General features: G+C 36.7%; 1 protein-coding gene across 2 annotated transcripts in view; it reads right to left on the reverse strand.

Annotated features, from left to right (window-relative positions):
- Window positions 1–1,246: 1,246 nt before the first annotated feature.
- The window catches only part of LOC134356222 (PH domain leucine-rich repeat-containing protein phosphatase 2-like), a 132,962-nt gene continuing 111,135 nt past the window's right edge, over window positions 1,247–23,073 (reverse strand). For both annotated transcript variants that reach the window (XM_063066997.1, XM_063066996.1), the window contains 6 exons: window positions 22,879–23,041; window positions 17,977–18,107; window positions 16,842–16,952; window positions 14,714–14,908; window positions 13,768–13,999; window positions 1,247–12,555 (listed from right to left, as the gene is read on the reverse strand). In XM_063066997.1, coding sequence (XP_062923067.1) covers window positions 11,386–12,555; window positions 13,768–13,999; window positions 14,714–14,908; window positions 16,842–16,952; window positions 17,977–18,107; window positions 22,879–23,041 — 2,002 coding nt within the window. In that variant the 3' untranslated portion in view covers window positions 1,247–11,385. The remainder of the gene's footprint in view (window positions 12,556–13,767; window positions 14,000–14,713; window positions 14,909–16,841; window positions 16,953–17,976; window positions 18,108–22,878; window positions 23,042–23,073) is intronic.

Here is a 23,073-nt window from a genome sequence, read left to right on the forward strand (position 1 = left end):
ATCAGTCTGAATTCTTGTATTGCACTGTTTTTGGCTATACGGGTGACAGTGATTGCTAGTACCAATAAATGAAATATAGTGACAAAACTAGCTTGGGGATGTTGTGAAAGTGACTTGTAATAAAATGGTTATAATAAACTTGGTTACTTTGAACATTTCATTATAAGTCACTGCATGATCTTTGTTAAATTGTTGTAATTCCCAAGATATACAAATAGGGGAAGAAAAAAACTTGCAACTTTGAGAGAGGACCTACATTACTTTTACCATTAACAAATATTGCTAAATTTAAATTTGGAAGCTTTGCACTTTAGGAATTCAAAAGGCATTGCTAAAATGTGTACTTTATCAAGCACATTGATTAGACATTAACTCACAAAAATTCAACCAAAGCATCATAAAATAGACTCTTCCATGTGAGTATCACAAATAAAGACAGCCAATTTTAACAGAAAAATCTCTGATGCAAGTCTTTGGAAGGTGGAGTGAATGTTTAGAACATAAGAAACAGAAGGTAATCAGCCCCTCGTCTGTCTCGCACTGATCGTGACTGACCTTACCCTGGTGCCACCTCATTTTCAGGTGTATCTGGAGTTGTTACTGCTATATTTAGGATTCATCCATTGGTTTCACAGTACAAGTGGAAAGTATGCCAGACCTTTAGATAATGGATTGTGATGGTATCAATTTCTGCTCCGGCTCCAGAGTGCTTCATACACACTCAGTTTGAGCTATCCAAACTGGTGAAGCTGAATCAGAGTTCTGACGCATACTAATAGTAAAAACTGTATGCATTAGGCAAAGCAATGTCATCGACTTGACACTTCGAAGTGAATATTTCAGAGTTTAGTCTTCATGTGCAGGACTAGCTCTTTAACCACCATCCATTACTTGTAGGAGGTGGAGCCCTGCACGTGAAGGCTAACCTCTGAAACATTCACTTCCAAGTGTCAAGCAGATGACTCACACCAGCTTTCTCATTCATCACTGTAGAAGCCAGTCTTAAGCCAAATCAATTCACTCCATGTGATATTAATAATTGGCCGAGGGTTCTGGATACAACAAAAATTATGGACCATTCTGCATATCAGCACTTAGGTGGTTGTTCTGAACAGCTTTAACACACAGTAGCTTTAATCCTCTGAGACAAACGCAATACTGACATCTACCTCGCCATGTGGAAAATTGCCTAGATATATCCCGTTCACAAAAACACAACAAATCTCATCTGGGTTATTGTGGCCCAATCAGTGACAAAAGATGCCATTGACAGTGGGGATGCTCCTGGAGCTTCCCCCTTTCAGTAACAATGTACTAATTACAGGATTGATCAGTGCTGTAGAAAGCATCATTTCATGTTTCGCCCCATGATGCAACTTTATACTTCACTATCAGGATGCAACTTATTTTTCCTCTGCACGGATCCTGCTTAATTTGTTAAACTTCACCAGTATTATCCTTCATTTCAGAATTCCAGTAACTGCTGTGTGCTGATTTGTTTTTCTGTGTTGTGTTGGTTCTCACACTGTCTGGCACCCATGTCATTCATGACTCAAGCAAAGTCATGAACAACTATGTTGTGATACTACCAAGTTATATTTTCTGGTAGTTATTGACATTCCCCAATCCAGATTATATTTTGTGATCTGTAACTGGAAGCAGCCTTTTTTTTGTTGATTTTAGTATTTGACCAGAGAATGAAAAAAAAAATTAGGATTCAATTTCAGATGACCCCTATGGGAAAATCTGTAAACTCTTGGCATGCATTATAAATTTAGCTGTGAATAAAATTTCATAGTCATATATTTTATGCAGTATAAATCTTTATTGCTACTTTGGCTGAACAAATAATCAAAAATACAGATGGATCCTCCAGAATCTATAGCAGCATCTTTAAGAAACATCTTCTGGTATCTAAGGGAACCAATGAACCACATAAATCCTATCTTCAGTTCTCCAAAGTGCTTCAGATCTGTACAATGATGTGCACAGAGAAACAAATACACTAATAACAGAACAGGATTTCATTATTACATTTTATGCACAACTCTGCATGCTAAAATACATATACATTAAAATATTTTATATATTTCAGTCCTGATTGAACCATGTGCAAAATGACCACTGCATGAATTAAAATTACATAAATTACAATCACAGTAGCATTAATTGCATGCCCCACTTGTGTAAATTTCCAGGACAATAGCCACATCAAGGCAAAGTGTACTGAGAACAAAGAATATATTTTTAAAGAAATTTCCCATGAAATCAAAAATCAAAAATTATCTTATACACTGAGCAGTATACAAATAAATAAAAGCAATGTGGTAAATAACTTTACCTGTACTGTAAAAACAAATGAATAACTGATATATTCATGTGTTTATATATAAAAGTCTGAGTATTTGAATTGTTCCAAAACTGAGGGTAAGAGGAGGTGGTGGTCAACAAGTTCTGCTCAGTGCAGGACAGCAAAAAGCATTTGCCTGAAGCAGCATCAATGACGTTTAATTCTATTAAGTATATATTACATTATTTAGCTGACCACATTAGAAAGCAAGAACTTCACAACTTAAAAGTAGAAACTTAACCTATGGAACTGAAGGATTTTATCTATTCTGTACCGATTTAAATGATAAAAACTAAATTGTGTAATATATACTTAAATGTTACAGAAATATCTTGCTTCCTGCATTATGTATAGATGGCGATTTTACATTTTCTGCAGTTTAGTCATTGTTTTCTCTTAAGCAAACACAAGTAGTACAACTTCAAAAAATGTACCATGAACATTTCCACAGCTGTCAATTAATTTGTTTAATCGCTTCTCCTTTCTGTTGAGTTTAACATTTATCAGAAAATAAAAGGCAAGTTCCCTCTCCTGGTAGCAACTTATTCCTTAAACTGTTATCCTGCTTTCTTCACTGTCACCTTCACCACACAAGAATCTCAGATTTTTTTTGACAACTCTGACTGAAACCAAAACTGTATTCAACTACCTCAGCCTGAATCAAGCCTAAAATCCTCATCAGCCTTCAGCTCTTTCCAATCTCTCAAAATCTTTTCACAATCATTTTGTCCGCTAGCATCTCCAGTACCTTTGTCCCCCCCAGTAGAAAATTAAAATTCTCTATGTCACCCTAACATTCATGCTATATTCTTCCTCTCAACTAAATTTGAACTTCACTACCACAACACTAAAATGACCCTAATCCAGGTATAAATGGCATCCTATGAATGTGATCATGGTGTATTTTATCCCCTTTCCTCCCTGAAGTCTATAATTCCCCACTTCTGGCCTGTGTAACTCCCTTTACCTGATTTACCCAATTAAAACCGTAACTTTAATCATCTAAACTTCACACACACTGTGAATGACCTGTCTAAACCTTACCTCCTCCATTTAATCCTCCTGAAAATTCATCTACATGGCCAAGTTTTTATTCACTCCTACTAAATTCTATCTTCTTGTCCAATTATATTTTTATAAAACAACAGATTTTTCTATTTTTAAAGCATTATACAAATGCCAGTAAAAATTTGAATTCAATGATGTTTTTTTTAAAAAAATCACCATTACCTACCAACTAATAAAACAAACCTTTTACTATAATGTCTACAGCAGCCGTGTGTAAGGCACATTAGTGATAAAAGTAGGTATCTTTAAACTGAGAAAAAGTAAACAAATTGGCACAGTCCCAATATCAAACTATCTGCACAAAATATTACGATTCATGGATGTCGTGTATTTGCTGGATATTTTAAATGAAAGTCAAATTCTGGAGGAATTTTTATATTAATATTCATATTCTTTAATAATTTAAGAACAAATTTGTCTGCAATGGATTAGATAGCAGAGAATTCTCCGATCCATTTGTTTTTCCAACTGAAGTGGGTTTATATACATGGAATCAGGAACGGAAAGCAATACACACAGAATATGGCACTATCAAAATGATGCATTTTAAAATATTACAACAGAAAATTGGCAAGTTGGTATAAATTGTAATCAAAACATTTCTTGCACATTAGCAGGTCATTTTAAAAGTTGATTGAGAAACATGCTTTATTATTTTATTGACAAAGAAAGGAGGACTTGGAAAGTCATTTTACACATCTCTGTTCCAGCAAAAAATGAAATCTGTGTTCAGAAGTGTCAAAATAATCTATAGCTCCAAGCAATCCAACGTTGCCATAAATCTGTGAATTTTGAGGTTAACCTCTTCATAGTGCAAACCACTTACAAGAAACACTACATGTCAGAACATCCTTCCAAGTACAGTTAATGTATTGTACACATGTTTGTATTGTTCTATAAAGAAATTATCTTATTTTAATGTAAGTTAGCCTTATTATACATAATATCACTGACAGAATCCAAAGGCACTCAGGCCAGATAAATTGAACTGGCAGCTCAAAGGTTCGCAACAGACTAATGACCACCAAAGTGAAATGATAGTGTGATAATTTGTGTTTAATGGACATTAATTATGACTTTTTCCATCACAATTGCCTGCATTTATAAAAACCTTTAACAGTGAAAAACACCAATTGATATAACTTCTCTCTTACATCATACACACAAGTGCAGCAAAATCAGGAGGGTGGACTGGAGGCATGAGATAAAGTGAAATAATTACAAAAAAAATTAACATCTGGTTACCATTATCTCAGCATCACCAATATAACTGCAAAAAAAAAATTGCAAAATTTGCTTCATGCCATTTGGTCATCCGAAGTGGTCAAATGTAAGCAGCCTGAAGTTTCTCACCCACAGGGATGCCTTCCCTGAACATTTGTTTAAAGGCTTAATTTTAAAAATTGAGTTCAATCTGCATTGAAATTAAGTGCTAAAGTTTCAGAAGAGAAAGTTTTTGAAGAATTAATGTAATTTAAATTGTCAGTTTTTTTAGCTCCTTCAAATACTTGTTTTCTGCATTACTGAGAAAAATTACTAGAACTGATAATTGTGGGCTTCTGTTTAACTTTAGTAAATATGTACTGTTGCAACAGCTTGATATGTGTGCATTTAACCTTGAGTAAACATATTGATCACTTATTAAACTACTGAATAATTTATAGGAATTATTTTAAACCAAGTTATGAAATCAGTACAGAATACTAATTGAGTGAATGGTTGATGTGCTACATCATGGAATTGTCCCCTCATCAACCACTGGTTTACATAACTCTGCACTAGCTATTAGTGGCACAATTACCTAAACCTCCAAAATGCAGCATCTCGCATGTTCACTTTGGAACCAGAAACCCTTCTATCCTTTCATTTGTATCATAACACTACTTCCACTTAGCTGGATGCAGTCAGTAAACTTCATCCATACATTTAAAAAATTCATTAAAATTTCAGGTTACCAAGAATACCATTTGTAGGTAATTACTTAAGTATTTCAATTTAGGATATTTGTACAAAACATTGTCTAAAGAGCAACGTAATTTCTATAGAAATAATTTCAAGAAATCTCCCTAGTAAATGGCAAATTAATTCTTACCCAATCTGATTGTCTCAACTGGAAACATTGTCTGAAGTACTGCTAATTTTCAAAATTAACCATGTACAAATAAACAAAAAGCACTTTTAAAAACGAAAAAGATTTTAACACTTGTTTGGACTGAGCTAAGTGCTGCCTTATTCACAGTAAAATGCTTTTGAATTGGCTACATTCTCTCAGAGAAGATTAGTAAATTTGTGTGACTAAGTCACAATAAATTTAATCACTCCTAGGAGTTATGTTTTTCCTTTCATAGTTTGTACAAAAAATGATTAAGCAGAATGGTTTAAATGTTAATTGTTATTACACACGAAGAAATTAAGGGCCAAACAAAAGCTGTTTTCAATCTTCGATTCTTTCCTGTGAAGCCAAACTTTACATTTTGCATATTTCATTCAATTTGCACATGCATAATATCCTGAAGCATTTTCAGTTCAGTGTCCAGGGAAGAATGAAAGTAAAAACCTGATTAATAAGAGAAACATACTTTAAATTTCACATGATCTGGATAGGAGAAACATCTAGCAGGTTCCGACAGTAAAAAAAAAGGAACAAAGGTCAAAAATAATTGCCTTTCGAGCCAATACTACAAACTTAAACAATACTGAACAAAGCTTCAAAATTGATGAGACTTTCTTCAGACCTAAGAGCTGTTTGGACAAATTAACACATTTTAAAATTAGTACTTAAATTCCAGTGCTTTGTACCATTCTGCAATTCAGTACAAGGACTAAACGTCTACTTCAAAATTGTGAATGACAAACTTAATACATATCATCTTCCTGCTTTGGTTAGCAGAAAGTTTGCTTGAATTAAATACTATTAAATACTGTACCTTATAAATCAATACTCAATATATAATTTATATGGGCATATTCAGTATCATCTGAATATGCTACAATATGTACAAATTAGTTTTAGATACAATAAGATTTGCTGCATAAAAAATTAGAAATTTCATTACATTTTGTGTACTTTGTATTTACAATGAGTTTTGGAATATGCTGTTGCATTACACTTTAATAAAATTGACCATCATTCAATTTGTTTTATAACCCAGTGCTAAACATTTTGTTTCATCGGCAGATTATAATGGGAAAGCTTTTGATTCCTTGATGCTATCAATGTCTATGGTAATGTAAAACACTTCAGACTATAGACTCTCAGTTGTCAAAATAACCTCTCTCTGTGTATACACTTAAGACCCATTGAATAAACTAAGTTTAATGCAATGTGTAAGTGAAAATGTTTGTAGGTGCACAGATCTAACCCAGCATATATAATTCCTATGAGGATAGGTAATACAGAGGGTTATAAAGCTACAAATTGGAGTTCATTTGAACCATTAATGTCTTTCCCCCTGCAGAACATCAAATTATGTGCACTTTAAATAATGGCTATTTTATCCATCAATTAAATTCTTCCTCATCCCAGATCCAAATTTGCCAGATCATCCTACCCTGCACAAGCCATGGTTCCTGCTAGATGCAACATTCAGTGCTGGCAGTCACATATACAGTATAATACCTATGTAAGAAAAAATCTCAGTGCTCAGAACAATTAACAAAAATGAACAAAAGCTTAATTGTCATGAAAAATTTAGATTAAAAATCAAGTAGGTGGGATTTACAAGATCTTGGATTAATACCTATGTTTCAGCCTGCAAACATCACATTAATACAAGACAATATTCATTTCTTAATAATATTGTGCTGCTCTATTTTGTAAGGCAGGCTCGTCAATTTTTTTTAAAGAAGGCAAATGCATCCATTTGATTTGGTCCAACTACCTTTTATATGCCATAGATAGACTCATGGAATTAGACACATTGTGCAAATTTAAACCTCAATGGAAACTTATAAAGGTACCACAACTATAAGTTTCATTAGCATTCACTCTGATTTATTTTATCCTAAATTGTTTCCATAATTTCTCCACTGTAGATGACAAAATGCGATGTCATACCCTATTTATCTGTAGTCTGTTAATTCTTTGATCTTCAGATACAAGTTTGTATATTTTGAATCTGAGGCAGAAGTAAGGTGTCACCAAATCTTCTTACCGGGGGAACTGGTTGAATAGTTATCAGAAGTTGGAAATCAAGGATTTTTTTTCTTCTTAGTTTAGAATAGAGACACCAATTGTATTTGATTCAGTAAGTACCTGGAACCAAATATTGTCAAATTTTTTTTGGAGGTACATCCATGCAGTTATGCAAGGACTTCATGTAAAGCAGAAGGGGAATGGGACTATGAAATTCTTCTGGTAGGAGCTAACATAGTCCTTATGAGGCAAATAGCCCCCTTCTTTGTTGTGTCACGAGGAAATTTTACCCTTCAACCAGCTGACTACCCATCTTCCCACATATCTTGGAACTGATGATCATCCTTTTTGGTACTTCCCCTCCTCACTATTGAAATTGTTATCTCGAATGAAAACACTCTTAATGCCTTCATTTAAAACTGAGGTACAAAGAAACTTCTCTGAGGGCAGTGGAAGAAATTCTCTGCCCTGAGGGGTTGCAGAACAGGTGTATATTTACATATAGTTAAGACTGCAAGCAGCCTCTTTAGGGCATCATATAAAAACCAAATTAATTCCTGCACAGATACTGAAAACAGCCCTGGTGCTACCTCACCACCCATTCCCTGAATCCACTCAAAAATTTGTAGAACAAATCATATTAAATAAGCAAAAATTCATAGTAATTAAGGATTAGAAGTTTAAAACAATTCTAGTCTCTCTCTGAGGCCAATTGTTCATAACCATGAATTCTGTTGCACCTTGGTTCAGGTTCTGACCATCACTAGGATCTGTTCCTCTGTATGTAAAAGGTCTGTCTTTACATAGTTCAGTTCACCTGCTGCTGAAATCCTTTAAATCTCTCCTGCCCTACCAGTTACCTTTTGGTGAAAAAACATCAAAAAAATTTAATTTGTGAGAAATTGACAGGAGTTCATGTTCAGAGAACACTGTTTCTGTACACATCAATATGCTGGAATTTGGATACAAATTTATACATTTCATATAGAGGCAGGTTAGACCTGATGATGTGTTATGTAATACAGCTGAACAACTCCTTAAATGTTGGTCTGCATTCCTCAAATCCATTGTGACTGCATGTGTTTCCTTTGGATACGCCAGTTTCCTCCTACATCCCCAAGATATGCTGGTAGGTTAACTGGTTGTTGTAAATGACCCTTTAGTATAGGTTAATAGAAATAAATTCAAAGGGGATTTGATGGGCACGTAAGAGAGAACAAATTGCAAATCATGCATGAATTAAAGAATCCCCTGCGACATGAATTTGATATTCACACTCCTGCACCTTGATTTAAAAGGCTTGCATTTTTTTGCAGGTAAGCAGCGCTAATCATAGCATCTATGTACTTGACTGCATTATCAATCTACAGTGTGGAGTATGTGGGGGGGGGGGAGGAATACTCAGCACTGTGCTCCTCTAACTCTAATGACCTTGATTTCCCACCCTCCCTTCCTATTTTCCCTCATCATTTCTTCACAGCTGTGAGCTCAAGGACAAAATCTAGTGCTGCTGCCCCACTGCACCAAAAATGGGTGGAATACTTTTTCAAGGTTTAACTTCTGGCCACTGTCATTTTATTAACATTATAAACTGCAGACAACTCTCAATTTTCTAGATTAAATAATCCTATCAGACTTATTACAGAAGCAAATTAATACCAGAAACAGAAATTAGTTTTGCTCCGTCATTGCTAAGCACCCGGCACATTGTGACAGTAAGTGTCAATTGTTTCTCATTGGTTGGGCATTCAGAGCAAGCAGATCAAAAGGAAGGTCACGTGGGTAGTTTGGCTCTTGCTGGTCTCTTACATATAGGCTAACTATGAACTCCTAATTGCCTGTTCAATGCATTTTCCACTGCACAGCTACTCTGCAGCTGGTTGTCTTTAGTCTCCAACACTGTTCCAATGAAGTACATCTCATCTTCTGGCTGAGCAGATTACAGCTCTCAAGACTCAGTATCAAATCCAGCTAATCAGTTTTTGCAAATTTGTATCTCACTTTACCAGCTGACTTTTCCCTCTTGTAATTTCAGATTTGAGAAGGTTCCTCCAATGTACACCTCACCACAGATCTTTTGTTACTCCACAATCTTACCTTGCTCTTTCAGCCAGGATCATCACCACTTCTATCACTTAATCTTCATTTGATCTCTCTTCCCACCCAACTTTCTCTCCAACTTGAACTTTGTTATATTCATGTTTCCTCAGTTCTGATAAAAGGTTATAGACCCAAAATAAAAACAGTACTTCCTGATGTTATTTCACAATCTCATGCACAGTTGGTGCTAAGGATCTCAGCTTTTCCCTGCACGCAAACAAAAACGGCCATGGTATCAATCAGGCCATAAAAGCAAAATTTTACCTTGCTAAAGCAAATTCTCCTGATGTGGAAAACAGAAATAAAATCTGAAAATGCTAAAAGCTTTCACAGCTATGCTAAAGCTTTCACATGGGCAGTAAAATAAAGTTAACTTTGCTTAAATAACTGTTCGATGATATTGCACAAAAACATCAGATGATGTTGTCACCTACATTAGAAATAAAGTGTTGTCTGAACAAAGTTTAAGTCTTGCTTGCCTAGTTTGAACGTGTAGAAAATAAGATTTAAGTGCAATTAAATATAGTAAAGACTATAGTCAAAATGTCTTTGCTCCTCTACCTCAGCATGTTTTAAATATATAGATTTGTTTAAAATGATTTTAACTGACAAAACCTCTGTGACTCAAGAACATTTCTTACCCTCTGATAAATATATTACAAACTACATGATATGTGCCACCAATTAAATTATGCTTAATTATACAAAGCACATGTGTCTAATCCTCTGAGCAGACCTACAGACTCCCTGACAAATAACGATGAGTAAAAACAATTGCAGTTTCTCTAACATGTAAATTATAGCCAAGTTTTCCTTACCAGCTATAATCAGAGGACAGATTTTCCAGGAAAATTGTGAGCCAAATTGCACTGATTGGTTGCAATATGAAATAATAAAAACAAAGCATATTCTAAAGCCAATTTGTACAGAGATGCTTCTCTGCTCCTGGAAGATGTTTGTATTTTAAATTCAAAGCTGCCGTATTAATGTGCTTCAACTTAGATTTAAGTTTACAAACATTAAGCCCATCTTTCCTAAACCAGGATGAATGAAAAGGTTGCTCAGTTCTTTGGAGAGCTTAGCAGCAAAAATTATTAGTAGGGCAGAGAGAGCCATGCAACCTTGACAGACATTGCAACCAAACATCTCAAAAGATCTAAGACAGGTTATGGTCATTTTGCGTTATTGATTTTAAAATCTGCAGATTTCAAGCTGTTTATTTTGGTTAAAGGTAAACTGTCTACCCGAGATGAAAGGATGCAAGTCTTCTCACCAAAGTGCAAAAAAAACTTAAACCACTGAAAATGTCACTACCTACTTAGGGAAGCTGCTACTCTTTTTTAATTTAACAAAATGGACTTCGATGCAGTTCATTTATAACTCAAGGAAACTTTGTAAACATTTTACACAGGCAACCACAACTATAATTGGATGCCATCTTTTTTAGAAAACTATTTTTAAATACTTGTTCATATTATGAGAAGGATAATGCAGCTTTAATTGAAAATGAAAACCTAAAACCTTCACAAGATAACAATCTCAATAGGTCAAAGCCAACACCACACAATAGATTTTGTTTTTTGACGAATGCTGAAGCATCTTGTAATCTATTTTATGTACAATTTAAATAATATTTAGTGATGATGTGATTATATTTTGCACAAATATCTAATATAGTACTATCCTAACCCTCATTTTGACATCAGTGTAATTCCATTGAAAGAATACTGTGTTACAGTGCTGTGTCATAGACCTCCTGCTGAGTAAATCTAGGGTCTCTTTCCGATTCAGCTTCTGAAATAGGATCTTGATGCTGCTTCATTTGCTCTTTCACTTCCTCTTCCAGGTCTGGCGGCACAATTAATTGGTCCTCTGGGTCTGGCTGTGCAGGTGCAGCAAAATATCCACATTTTTTCTTTGGTGCCTCTGTAGCCACCTCAATAATGTTGTGGCTTTTTTCAAGAGGGACCACAGATCCATTTGAAAATTTCTTACCCTGCAGGTTTGATGCAGATGAAGACTTCTTCATATCACTTCCTTCCTTGTTACTCACTAACAACGACCCACTGTTTATATCATTTTGTTTTTGTACTTTTATATATGACTGCGGACTGTCATCCCCAGACAGGTTGACAAATAATCCCTCATCATGACCTTGTGAAATGTTGGAGTTTCCTGGAACTTGGAAATGGACACAATGGATATCCACCTCTACTTCCAGCTTACTGCCATTAGAGAATACTCCCTCTACTGGTTGGTCATCATCACTATCAAGGCCATTATCTGAGTGGTTGCTGGAGAATGTTGCACTAGATAGCTGTCGCTGGAAAACACTGGTGGAAGAACTCGGATGGAGGCTGCAGCGACGTTCGGCACGAGGGATTGTAGAAGCTTCCAGGCTTGTGGCTGGCTGCTCATCTGATGCTGTAGACCCCACTTCACTGCTCACTTCAGAAGCAGACATCTCACTGTTGAATTCAGATGCTATCCCACTGCTGGATGATGGGGTGCCAGAAAAATGTGTACCATCTTTTACTGACATGTTAATAGGAGCAAATACAGTTGGACTAGCTAATGGAACTCCTTGAACTTCACATGTACAGTTATCATCCCCAACATTCAAGTACACTACCACAGCACCAACATTATCATGGCAGCCATAGCTCTGAGCGAGGGTGCAAAGTTTTTTGGCTGCAGCTAAAGGATCAGGCACAGTCCTAACAGCTTCTATTGCCTCAGCATAGGACAAATTTTCCCAGAGTGTCTTGTTACCCAAGATAAGGAATTCATCCTGAGCGGTAAGTGATATGGTGCGGACGTGAGGTCTGGGAAGGACCCATGGGAAGAGGTAGGTGCAGCCCAAAAGACGGGTACAAGAAGTAACACCATTCACTTTATTGTCCTAAGGGGAAAATGCATAAATATGTCACTGTAAATGTTTTACTGCTAATAAAACAATTCAACTTCATCAGCTTTCATTTGCTTAGCATCTTCAAAAAAGCAACACATCTTCAAATCCTATACAGAAATATTTCCAAACTAAAATTGACACTGAACCACACTATAAGCTATCAAAGAGATATGTTTTACGGAGCACTTCAAAGAAAGAAGGGAAGATAGAAGGCAGGGAGATTGAAGGATAGCATTCCAGAAGTTAAAGTGCAGGCAGCTAAAGACAAAATAGCAATTGTGTTGCAAGTAAGTTCTGGAATTCTCAAGTCAGAATTCAAAGAGCCAAAAAACTCTTGAAGTATAAGGCAGAAGGGAAGATTTGAAAACAAGGATAATAATTTTAAAATTGAGACGGTTTAAAATGCTGCTAGTGTAAGCCAATGATCAAAGGTGTGATGGGCAAATGCGATTTGATGCAAACGACAACAGGAATTCTGCAGATGCTGGAAATTCAAGCAACACACATCAAAGTTGCTGGTGAACGCAGCAGGCCAGGCAGCATCTCTAGGAAGAGGTACAGTCGACGTTTCAGGCCGAGACCCTTCGTCAGGACTAACTGAAGGAAGAGTTCAAATCTCTAACTCTTTCTTCAGTTAGTCCTGACGAAGGGTCTCGGCCTGAAATGTCGACTGTACCTCTTCCTAGAGATGCTGCCTGGCCTGCTGCGTTCACCAGCAACTAAGATTTGATGCAAGATAGTTACACGAGTAGCAGCTATCATTAACCTCAAATTTATGTAGAGCAGAAAGAGACAGGCTAGTCAAGAGTGCAAAGGATGTGGCCAAAAGCAATGACAAGATTTTCAGCTCCAGCTGAGTTGACAGAAAGACCACTGGAGACTATTTAGCACAATTTAAAGGGATATCAGAACCTGTACCAAACAGCATTACGTAATACAATGTTTTAGATGTAAATGAAATGCAACACAAATACTGGAATTACTTTCTCTCCCATTTTGATACAGCATCTCCAGCCTGCAACATCAACTGTTTCTCTTTCTACTGATGTTGCCTAACTGATTAAATGCTTCCAGTTTTTCTTTTCTATTTTAGATATTAATGTTAATACAGTACATTATACATATTCCAACATTAGCAAAAGGAAGGCTGCATTAAAAATGTAGCTGTGTCAGGTTAAAAATATTGGAAATATTGAAACTAACCTCAGTTATAATGGCTTTTTGTTGCTTCACTCTTCCAAGTTCCTCAGCACACTGTCCAAGACTGAACAACTTTGAAAGTGGCAGCGGCTGCCCATCTCTGCATAACACTACTTGGCTATTGCCCACATTAGCCACAGTAAGAGTGAAGTAGCTACTGTGGTCACTGGGATCACGACGAATGTGACACAACACAGACGAAGAACTCAACTTCTGTCCCACCATCCCTAGTTTTCTTAAAAATAAAATAAAGCATTACAAGGGGAACTGTAGTAATGTTTGTACCAGATCTCCAATATTAAACAGAAAACGAAATGTAGCTTTGGATTCAGTGGTATATTAGTTATTTAGCTTTGGGATACAATATTGCCCATAATAGGTAGAAACATAAGAGAAAAGAGTCAAAATAAAATCAGTAATAGAAATGATGTGATATAATCTCTAAAAGATTGATTAAATTAACAATGTTTCATCTCCTTACTTAAAGAAATTAAAAGTTAATGCCACACCCTGGAACACCAATTAATGGCACAATGTAATTGAAAAAAATCATTCAGTTCCCAGTTATACTGTAGGTTTAGACTCTGGCTAAGAAACTCAGTAACTCAATTGGTAGCAGCTGGTTTTTAAACACACAACTACATGAAAAGAAAGTAGTTGATACTGTGTTGATTTATATCTGATAAATACATTCTACACTATGGTCTCCCATCATATTTCATAACATGAACTGCTTTGTCTACTACACTGCCACTGTTCAATAGCAAATTTCAGAATTATTCACAGCATCCAACTCATATCTTCAGCACTTTACATACAGAATGTATCAAATTTATTTCTAAAGGTCAGGAATGAAAAGTATTTTACAATTAAAAGGTTCTCTATTTAAGATACTGTAAATGGAATAGATGGATCTTGATATCAGATGGTGCAAATACATATTTCTCACCTGTGTGAGACGAGGAATGTGTGAGTCATGTAAACAGTGTCCACGCAGGACTGCTGCAATTCTTCGGCCAATACATCTCCCACAGTGCACTGCAATAAACGAGGAATTTCCATGTTCTTGTCTCCATCAAACAGTCCGTATAATGCTTCTGGGTTATCCCCAAAACTATCCAGGGCAAGAACTGAAAGACAGAGTCTGGAAATGCCAAAGTATATGTTTAATAAAAATATTAGTTACTAATCAATAGAGTAGAATAAAATCTTAACACTTCCCAAATACTGATAGAATAAAACTTCCATTACCTGCACCTTTGTTATATTGGTAATTCTGGACAAAACTTTCCAGACTACTGGATGTTTGTGCCATTGAATGTTAGTCGGATTGGTATCCAAACAGGTTATTTCATATTAGTGAAATGGGAAACATACAAGCATTCCAGATCCCAACTCTACTGAAAAACCATTCATATTACTGATAGTCTGTGTTCCAGATCCCAATCCTAACTGCATTTGGGATTCCTGGCTCACATTACAGACTAACGAGTGAACCAAACCATCAGGATTTATGAACAGTCTGATGTCAAACTGTCAGACTTCTAATATATTTTGGAATATTAATACTAGGTTTTGACACAATTTGATTTCCCATTTCACTGAAAGATTATTCAAAGTTTGATTTATTTGTTTTACTTAATTTTAATGCCATTAAAGTAACAAAATATATGTACTGTAGAGAAACTAACTGTTCATGCAACTTGAACATGCTGTGTAGTGAGCAACTTATTTGTGACTATAAATTATGAATAAAAATTGTAGTTTCAATTCTTTTGTATCACTACTTTAAAGTTCCTTCTGATCTTTCGCACTTCACAAGTTTCTGCATATATTATTCGCCTGAACATAAATTCAAAGCATAACCGACCAGCTGAAAGCAAGTAGTGGCTCTTTATGATAGCATTAGACATATAACCTCTGACTATAATGTGTTTTACTTATGCTGCTCTCAATTTTGAGGATGATGTTTTGTAACACACCCCTAATGTATAAGAATATGTTTCTGTTTAACTTCCATATTTTGTCTCAATCTGTTTTATTACTTCATCTGTCCTGGCAGAGGCCAGTAATACTTTCCATATATATTGGTACTGAAGGCTGCCTGAACAAATGGACAATGTATCCAAAGACTTGCCTTTGCCGTGAGCATACAGACTAGTTATCAGCTTAGAATGAATAGAACGCATAATACGTTATCATTTCAACTTTGATTGAAAACCTCTGTACATATTATGCAGGATAAAAATGTTAAAATTTATTAATTTACTTCATTCTTATAAACAAAAATAGCTTTAAAATACAAAGTCACCAAATAAAAAAGTGGGTACACCTGTTAGAATGACAGAAATTGCTCAGGATTACAGAGTCTCTCTTGCCAGAAGACCCACTGGCAGAAGAAATGACTTGTATCTACTCACATTGAGAAAATCCCTCGAAGCTCTGAAGATCTGCTCTAAACTTCTCTGCCAGTGGGTCTTCTGGCAAGAGAGACTCTGTAATCCTGATTAAAAACAATCTGAGCTCCAATCTCTTCATGTATCTGAAAGTTCTGCCTTTATTGGTATCATTCTACAAAAATTTCTTGTGTTTTCTCTCCAAAGCTTCGAGATGCTTATAAATCTGGTGCTCAGAATTATAAACAATAGTCTAAGATAACTTTGAACATGGTTTCCTTGTTTCTAAATTAAATGCTCCTATAAGGCCAAATGTATCATAAATGTTAACAATTTGATCTGCAAATTTTCCAGGATTAGTGAATGAGTACCTTCAGTTCCCTGTTCTTGCTCACCCATTGAAAGCATGCCATTTAAATTAGCTGTCCCTATGCTGTCTTACTGAACTGCATCCATTATCTTATGATATTAAACTGAATATGTAAACAGTAGGTAGATAATTGACCTTGAAGAGACTAGGAAGAATAAGGAAATGAAAACTGCAACTTGGAGGTTTCAGCAGAAGTTTGCAATAGAAAATTGAAAAATGAGGGGGGAAAGAATGTACCATAGGGCAATGGCAAACAAACCAGCAGTACTGAAAGAGCAAACCGTAACCAAGCTTATTGCTGATGTACTTACTTATTTCGGTGCCCTGCCATTTCAGAATACCCATGATTCCAGAGAGTCGAAATTCCAACTGAATCATTACATGCAGGAGGCTTCTGATCAATTTTCAGGGTGGTGATATGACTGCAATATCAAAATGTACACTTTTATATCAATTTTTCATTACCATAATTTTCTATACAGCATTCAATACACAATGTTCTTTTGCAGAACATTTCAACAGAAGTCATACATCTGCAAATTATTGCAGTCAAGGACAAAGTGCAGGTCCTTAATTTTTGATAAGTTATCAAAAATACCTGGAGGCCAAACACAAATTTAATAATCCATTCATCTGGTGAACATATCTCTGATTCATTACATTCAAACGTATTGAGTATTTGCTTATTTCAAACATGGAGAAAAAGGGAAAAAAATCTCCAGTGTTACAATTTTAATCCCAAAATTACTGTAACATTTCTGATTTATTCCAAACACAAATTGGACTAAGCCAAATTTTTAAAACAAATAGATTTAAGGAAAGTAACTCTCCCAAGTGTATCAAACTTGGTTGAAGACAACAAAGGTGTTATCACAGCAACTGAATAACGTTGGCAAAGAATATCACAGATGTGTTAATAAGAGTTGGGGTTTCTTTAATTTCCATCAAATGGTGACTCTGTACAGTATAATAATGGAAAGATTCATCAGGGCTATTCTGAGTGGAATTCAAGTTTGAATTCAAGAAGATTTAAGTTTATACTTATTGAGTCAATCTCTTGGTACTTGGTATATGGTCCGTACCACGATCTTTATGAGTTAAATTTGAGTTCCACACAACGTATGTCCTTTCATTCTCCCCCCTCAGCTAATATATTGTAAACATTTATATATCCTTGAACCTGTTTTATTTCTATAGATGTTACTTAGGTTATGTAATCAATCCCATCCTTTTGCAAATAACAGACTCTCACTTTTTCTGTTTTATGTCTATGCTTTGTTTTGTTTTAAATAACTTTATAGAATTTTAAAAATTCTAATGCTTTTTGGTACTACTGAAAATTCATGAAGATGAAATGTCGCCTGCAACCAACTCACTGAATGTTTCCAGACTATATTTTTATTTTTGCTTGAACCTATACTTGGGAATGAAAATTATTACACTTACCTGAATATTTCTAAGGTCTTGTGGTCAAGAACAAGATTTGGGTTGCCAGCCAAGTCCAGTTCCTGCAATGTGGCTGGAAGGGTCTCAGGTATCATTATCTCTGTAAGATCATTGCAACTGAGGTCAACCAACTAAAATGGGATGAAGGAAATTGGATTAAGCAGATTAGTCAGAACGTTCGTACCAGATTTGAGCAAATAATAATGTTTGCTTAACCAACTACTCACAGAGCAGCAAGAGAATGAATGACCAACAGACAAGCTTGGCACCTATTTAATACAAGTTCAGACATCCCACCTCTCCCGGAACTTCCAGGAGTCTCCCGCATATTAATAGTGGCTCCCTGATGCCCGCAAATTATATACAATATCACGGAAATCAATTTTTTTGAGAGCAAGCGAGAGAAAAGCAAGAGAGAGTGCGAGAGTGACCACAAGAGAGAGCGAGAGAGAAAGCAAGCGAGAGAGGGAGAGAGAGCGAGCGAGCGAGAAAGCAAGTGAGAGCGCGCCAGCGACCACGAGAGAGCGAGGGAGAGAGGGCGCGCGTGCACGCCATGGCAGAGTGTTCCAAAAAAATATAAAACGTACGTCACCCCAGACTACACTAAAGTGTACCCCTGCCTAATAGGGGTCAAAATAATGACAGTGTTACTCACTGCACTGTTTGAAACAGTGACTTTTCTATTGCCCATGGTGGGTTAAGATTGTAAAAGACATGTTGAGGTGAGTTTAACAGGTGTCATTCGTTCATTAGCATAGCTAACGTTATTTAAACTAGCTGGCCAGCTGCTAAGGAGCTACTCTATTGCAGACATCCCACCTCTCCCGGGAGTCTCCCGCAAATTGATGGTGCTACCTCCCTGAAATGAGTTTTTGCAGGGTGGGATGTCTGCAAGTTATTACAAATAAGTAACTTAAAAGGAAAACAAAATAGAATACTTGAGGAATATTGACTTGAAGTGCATATTATTGTAGGCTGTCATGATTATAGTTTTGCTGCCATTTTACCATTTAAATCTTCTGCAGGGAGAGGTGCTTTTAGTTTTCACTTGCATCAGACTGGATAATAATGCAAATGCAAATTACATAAGAATATTATGTCTTTCAGAAAGCCATCATGCATGGTCCTCAACTGTGATGAAAGATTGAAACAGGCAGTAACAATCACCAAGCAGATAATTAGAAACTAGAAGGGATCCAATATTGTGAAGTGTAAGGGAATGCTTTTACCTTTGTGTGTCCAGCTGGCAAACTAAACAATTAGCTTATAATACATGTCTCTTCAACAGAGATAGACTTTGTTAATGGTCAAATTTCATGGTATACAGTACTATGCAAAAGACTTATGCACCCTAGATTTTATTCAATATAAATTTTGTTTCATGTTTATTTTTGTCCTCTGCATTAGTACGTCAGGAGAAAAGAGCAAATTTTACATTTCAAGACATTAATTTTCCACAAAAATTAAATGTTAAGAGAATTTTTTTGCATTTCAATAAAGAAAGTAACATCTTAAGTAATAGGCCACTTCTCAAATAAAAACTTGACTACTTTGTAGGTATATGGCCCTGTGAAGGTGTGTTTAGACATTTTTAGTCTCTCCCTCTCCCAGTGTAGAGTGGCCCTCCTGCTTCAAAACATCCACCATAATCCCTGTACCTAAAAAGACCAAGGTAACATGTCTGAATGACCAGCATCCTGTCACACTCACCTCAATAATAAGCAAATGCTTTGAGAGGCTGGTCAAGGATTACATCTGCAGCATGCTACCACCCACACTGGACCCCCTACAATTTGCCTACTGCCACAACCGATCAACAGATGACACACAAGCCACAGCTCTACACACCATCCTTACACATCTGGAGAAGAAGGATGCTTATGTGAAAATGCTGTTCTTGGACTACAGTTCAGCATTCAACACCATAGTTCCCTCCAGGCTCCACAAGAAGCTCTGAGACCTTGGCCTTCACCATGCCTTGTGCAGCTGGATCATGGGTTCCTGTCAGATTGCTGGCAGGTGGTAAGAGTGGGCTCTCACCTCCAACCCTCTGACCCTCAACACAGATGCTCCACAGAGCTGTGTCCCAAGCCCCCTCCTTTACTCTCTGTATACCCATAACTGTGCCGCCACCTACAGCTCCAATCTGCTAATTAAGTTTGCTGATGATACATTGATCGGCCTAATCTCAAATAATAATGAGGCGGCTACAGAGAAGAAGTCATCACCCTGACACAGTGGTGTTAAAGGAAACAACCTCCCCCCTCAATGTCGCAAAAACAGAGGAACTGGTTGTGGACTACAGAAGGAATGGAGACAGACTAACTCCTATAGACATCAATGGATCTGGGGTTGAGAGGATGAACAGCTTTAAGTTCCTCGGCGTACACATCACCGAGGATCTTCCGTGGTCTGTACATACTGGTTTTGTGGTGAAGCATAACAGCACTTCTTTCACCTCAGATGGTTTGAAGAAGTTTGGAATAGGCACCCAAATCCTAAGAACTTTCTACAGGGGCACAATTGAGAGCATCCTGACTGGCTGCATCACTGCCTGGTATGGGAACTGTATCTCCCTTAATCGCAGGAGAGTGGTGCGGACAGCCCAGCACATCTGTGGATTTGAACTTCCCACTATTCAGGACATTTATACACACAGGTGTGTAAAAAGAGCCCGAAGGATCACTGGGTACCTGAGTCACCCCAACCACAAACCGTTCCAGCTGCTACCATTCCGGAAATGGTACTTCAGCATAAAAGCCAGGACCAACAGGCTCCAGGACAGCTTCTTCCACCAGGCCATCAGACTGATTAATTCACACTGATACAATTATATTTCTATGTTATATTATCCTGTGGTATATACTATTTATTACAAATGACTAAAAACTGCACATTGCATACTTAGACAGAGATGTAGCTTAAAGGTTTTTACTCCTCGTATGTGAAGTATGTAAGTAATAAAGTCAATTTAATTCAATATTGAATGACACGAGTTGAATGAATTAAACTGATTAACTGAAACAGAAACGGGTGAAGGAGGAATCAAACCGGGCAAAGGACTGCTGCAGAAGTAACAGCTTAACTTTCAAATCATCTATTCTTACACCATGGCAATAGTGAGCATAGCACCAAGACAAAGTGGTTATTCTGCATCAGCAAGGTCTCTCCAAAACAGAAATTTCAAAGCAGACAGGAGTTTCAAGATGTGCGGTTCAAGCTCTTCTGAAAAAGCACAAAGAAACACGCAGGGTTGAGAATCTGAAATGTGGCAGTCAGCCATGGAAACTGAGCGCAACAGACAGATACACCAAACTGATGTCCCTTCTAAATCCGAAGTCCAGCACTGCTATTAGTTCTGTGGCAGGTGGAATGCAGTATTGGGAAATGTATGATAATGCATTTGGTAAAAGGAACAAAAGCGCGGACTATTATCTAAATGGGGAGAAGATTCAAACATCAGAGGTGCAAAGGGACTTAGGAGTCCTCGTGCAATACTCCCAGAAAGTTAATTCACAGGTTGATTCTGTGGTAAAGGAGGCACATGCAATGTTGGCATTTATTTCAAGGGGAATAGAATGTAGAAAAACAAGGAGATAATGCTGAAGCTTTATAAGACACTAGTCAGGACACACGTGGAATATTGTCAAGAGTTTTGGGCCCTTTATCTCAAAGGATGTATTGTCATTGGGAAGAGTCCAGAGGAGGTTCACGAGGATGATTCCAGGAATGAAGGGATTAAAATATGTGGAGAGTTTGGCAGCTTTGGGCCTGTACTCACTGGAATTTAGAAGAATGCGGGGGGATCTCATTGAAACCTACCGAATGTTGAAAGGACTGGATAAGGTGGATATGGAGAGGATGTTTCCTCTTTTGGGGACATCCAGAACTAGAGGGCACAGCCTCAAAATTGATGGGCACATGTAAGGAGGAATTTTTTTTTTAAGCCAAAGAGTGGTGAATCTGTGGGATGCTCTACCACAGAACGCGGTGGAGGCCATGTCCATGAGTATATTTAAAGTGAAAGTTGTAGTTTCCTGATTGGTCATGGCATCAGGGGATATGGTGAGAGGGCAAGTGTATGGGGTTGAATGGGATCTGGGATCAGCCATGATGAAACGGCAGAGTGGACTCAATGGGCTGAATGGCCTAATTTTCCTCCTATGTCTTATGGTTTTATAAGGAACTACAATAACAGCTTGTATGGCCTCCACAGAGACCTGATCTCAACAGCATTCAGACCGTCTCAGATTAGCTGGAGAGAAAGAAGCAAGCAAGACAGCCACAGTCTGCAGCAGAAATGTGGCAAGTTCCCCAAGATGCTTGGAACAACGTTCCAGCCAATTTTTCTTTATATATAAAACTGTACTAGGCATACCTAAGGGAATTGATGCAGCTTTAAAGGCAAAGGGCGGTCTCACCAAATACTGATTTGATTTAGTTTTTTTTAATTGTTTACTGTTCTTTACAGATTTTTTGATATTTAGAAACTTTTCATTACTTTTGAAAGCATCTTCACTTTACAGAATTCTTTTACGTTCCTAAGTCTTTTGCACAGTACTGTATATCTACAAATACTGTATAGCTATTAAAAATTCCAGTTTCCAACTTATAAATGCATCTCTGCAATTATATTTAATATATGTTAACATGCCATTATGCATTATAGGCCATTTTTTAACCAAACTTTGGATCCATGATTAGAAAACAACAATGACTATAAAAGAACGTTACATGATATCTGTGGAAAAACTAAGAGTACGGATTGAAAGAGTTGATAGTAAAAGATACAAATTATAGCTGTGTAAAACTATACCAAGCTCTGGGTAAACAAATAGCCATGGTGGGTTGAATACGGTATCATTAAACACTTGTCAGAACAATTCAAAACATATTTTGCACCTTGATCTCAGGTAATTGTAAGATCTCTGGAAAGACTGCAACGTTATTGGAGTGAACAATGAGTGTGTGCAATCGCTTGCAGTTGGTTATGGTGGTAGGAATAGCCTTCAGTTTGTTCCCACTTAGATTCAGTTCTTCTAGTAACTCTAACTTTGACAGTTTACTATAAGAAAAAAATAGAAGTAGTTAATAGAT

The sequence above is a fragment of the Mobula hypostoma genome, chromosome 14, assembly GCF_963921235.1.
Source record: "Mobula hypostoma chromosome 14, sMobHyp1.1, whole genome shotgun sequence".
Classification (NCBI taxonomy): domain Eukaryota; kingdom Metazoa; phylum Chordata; class Chondrichthyes; order Myliobatiformes; family Myliobatidae; genus Mobula; species Mobula hypostoma.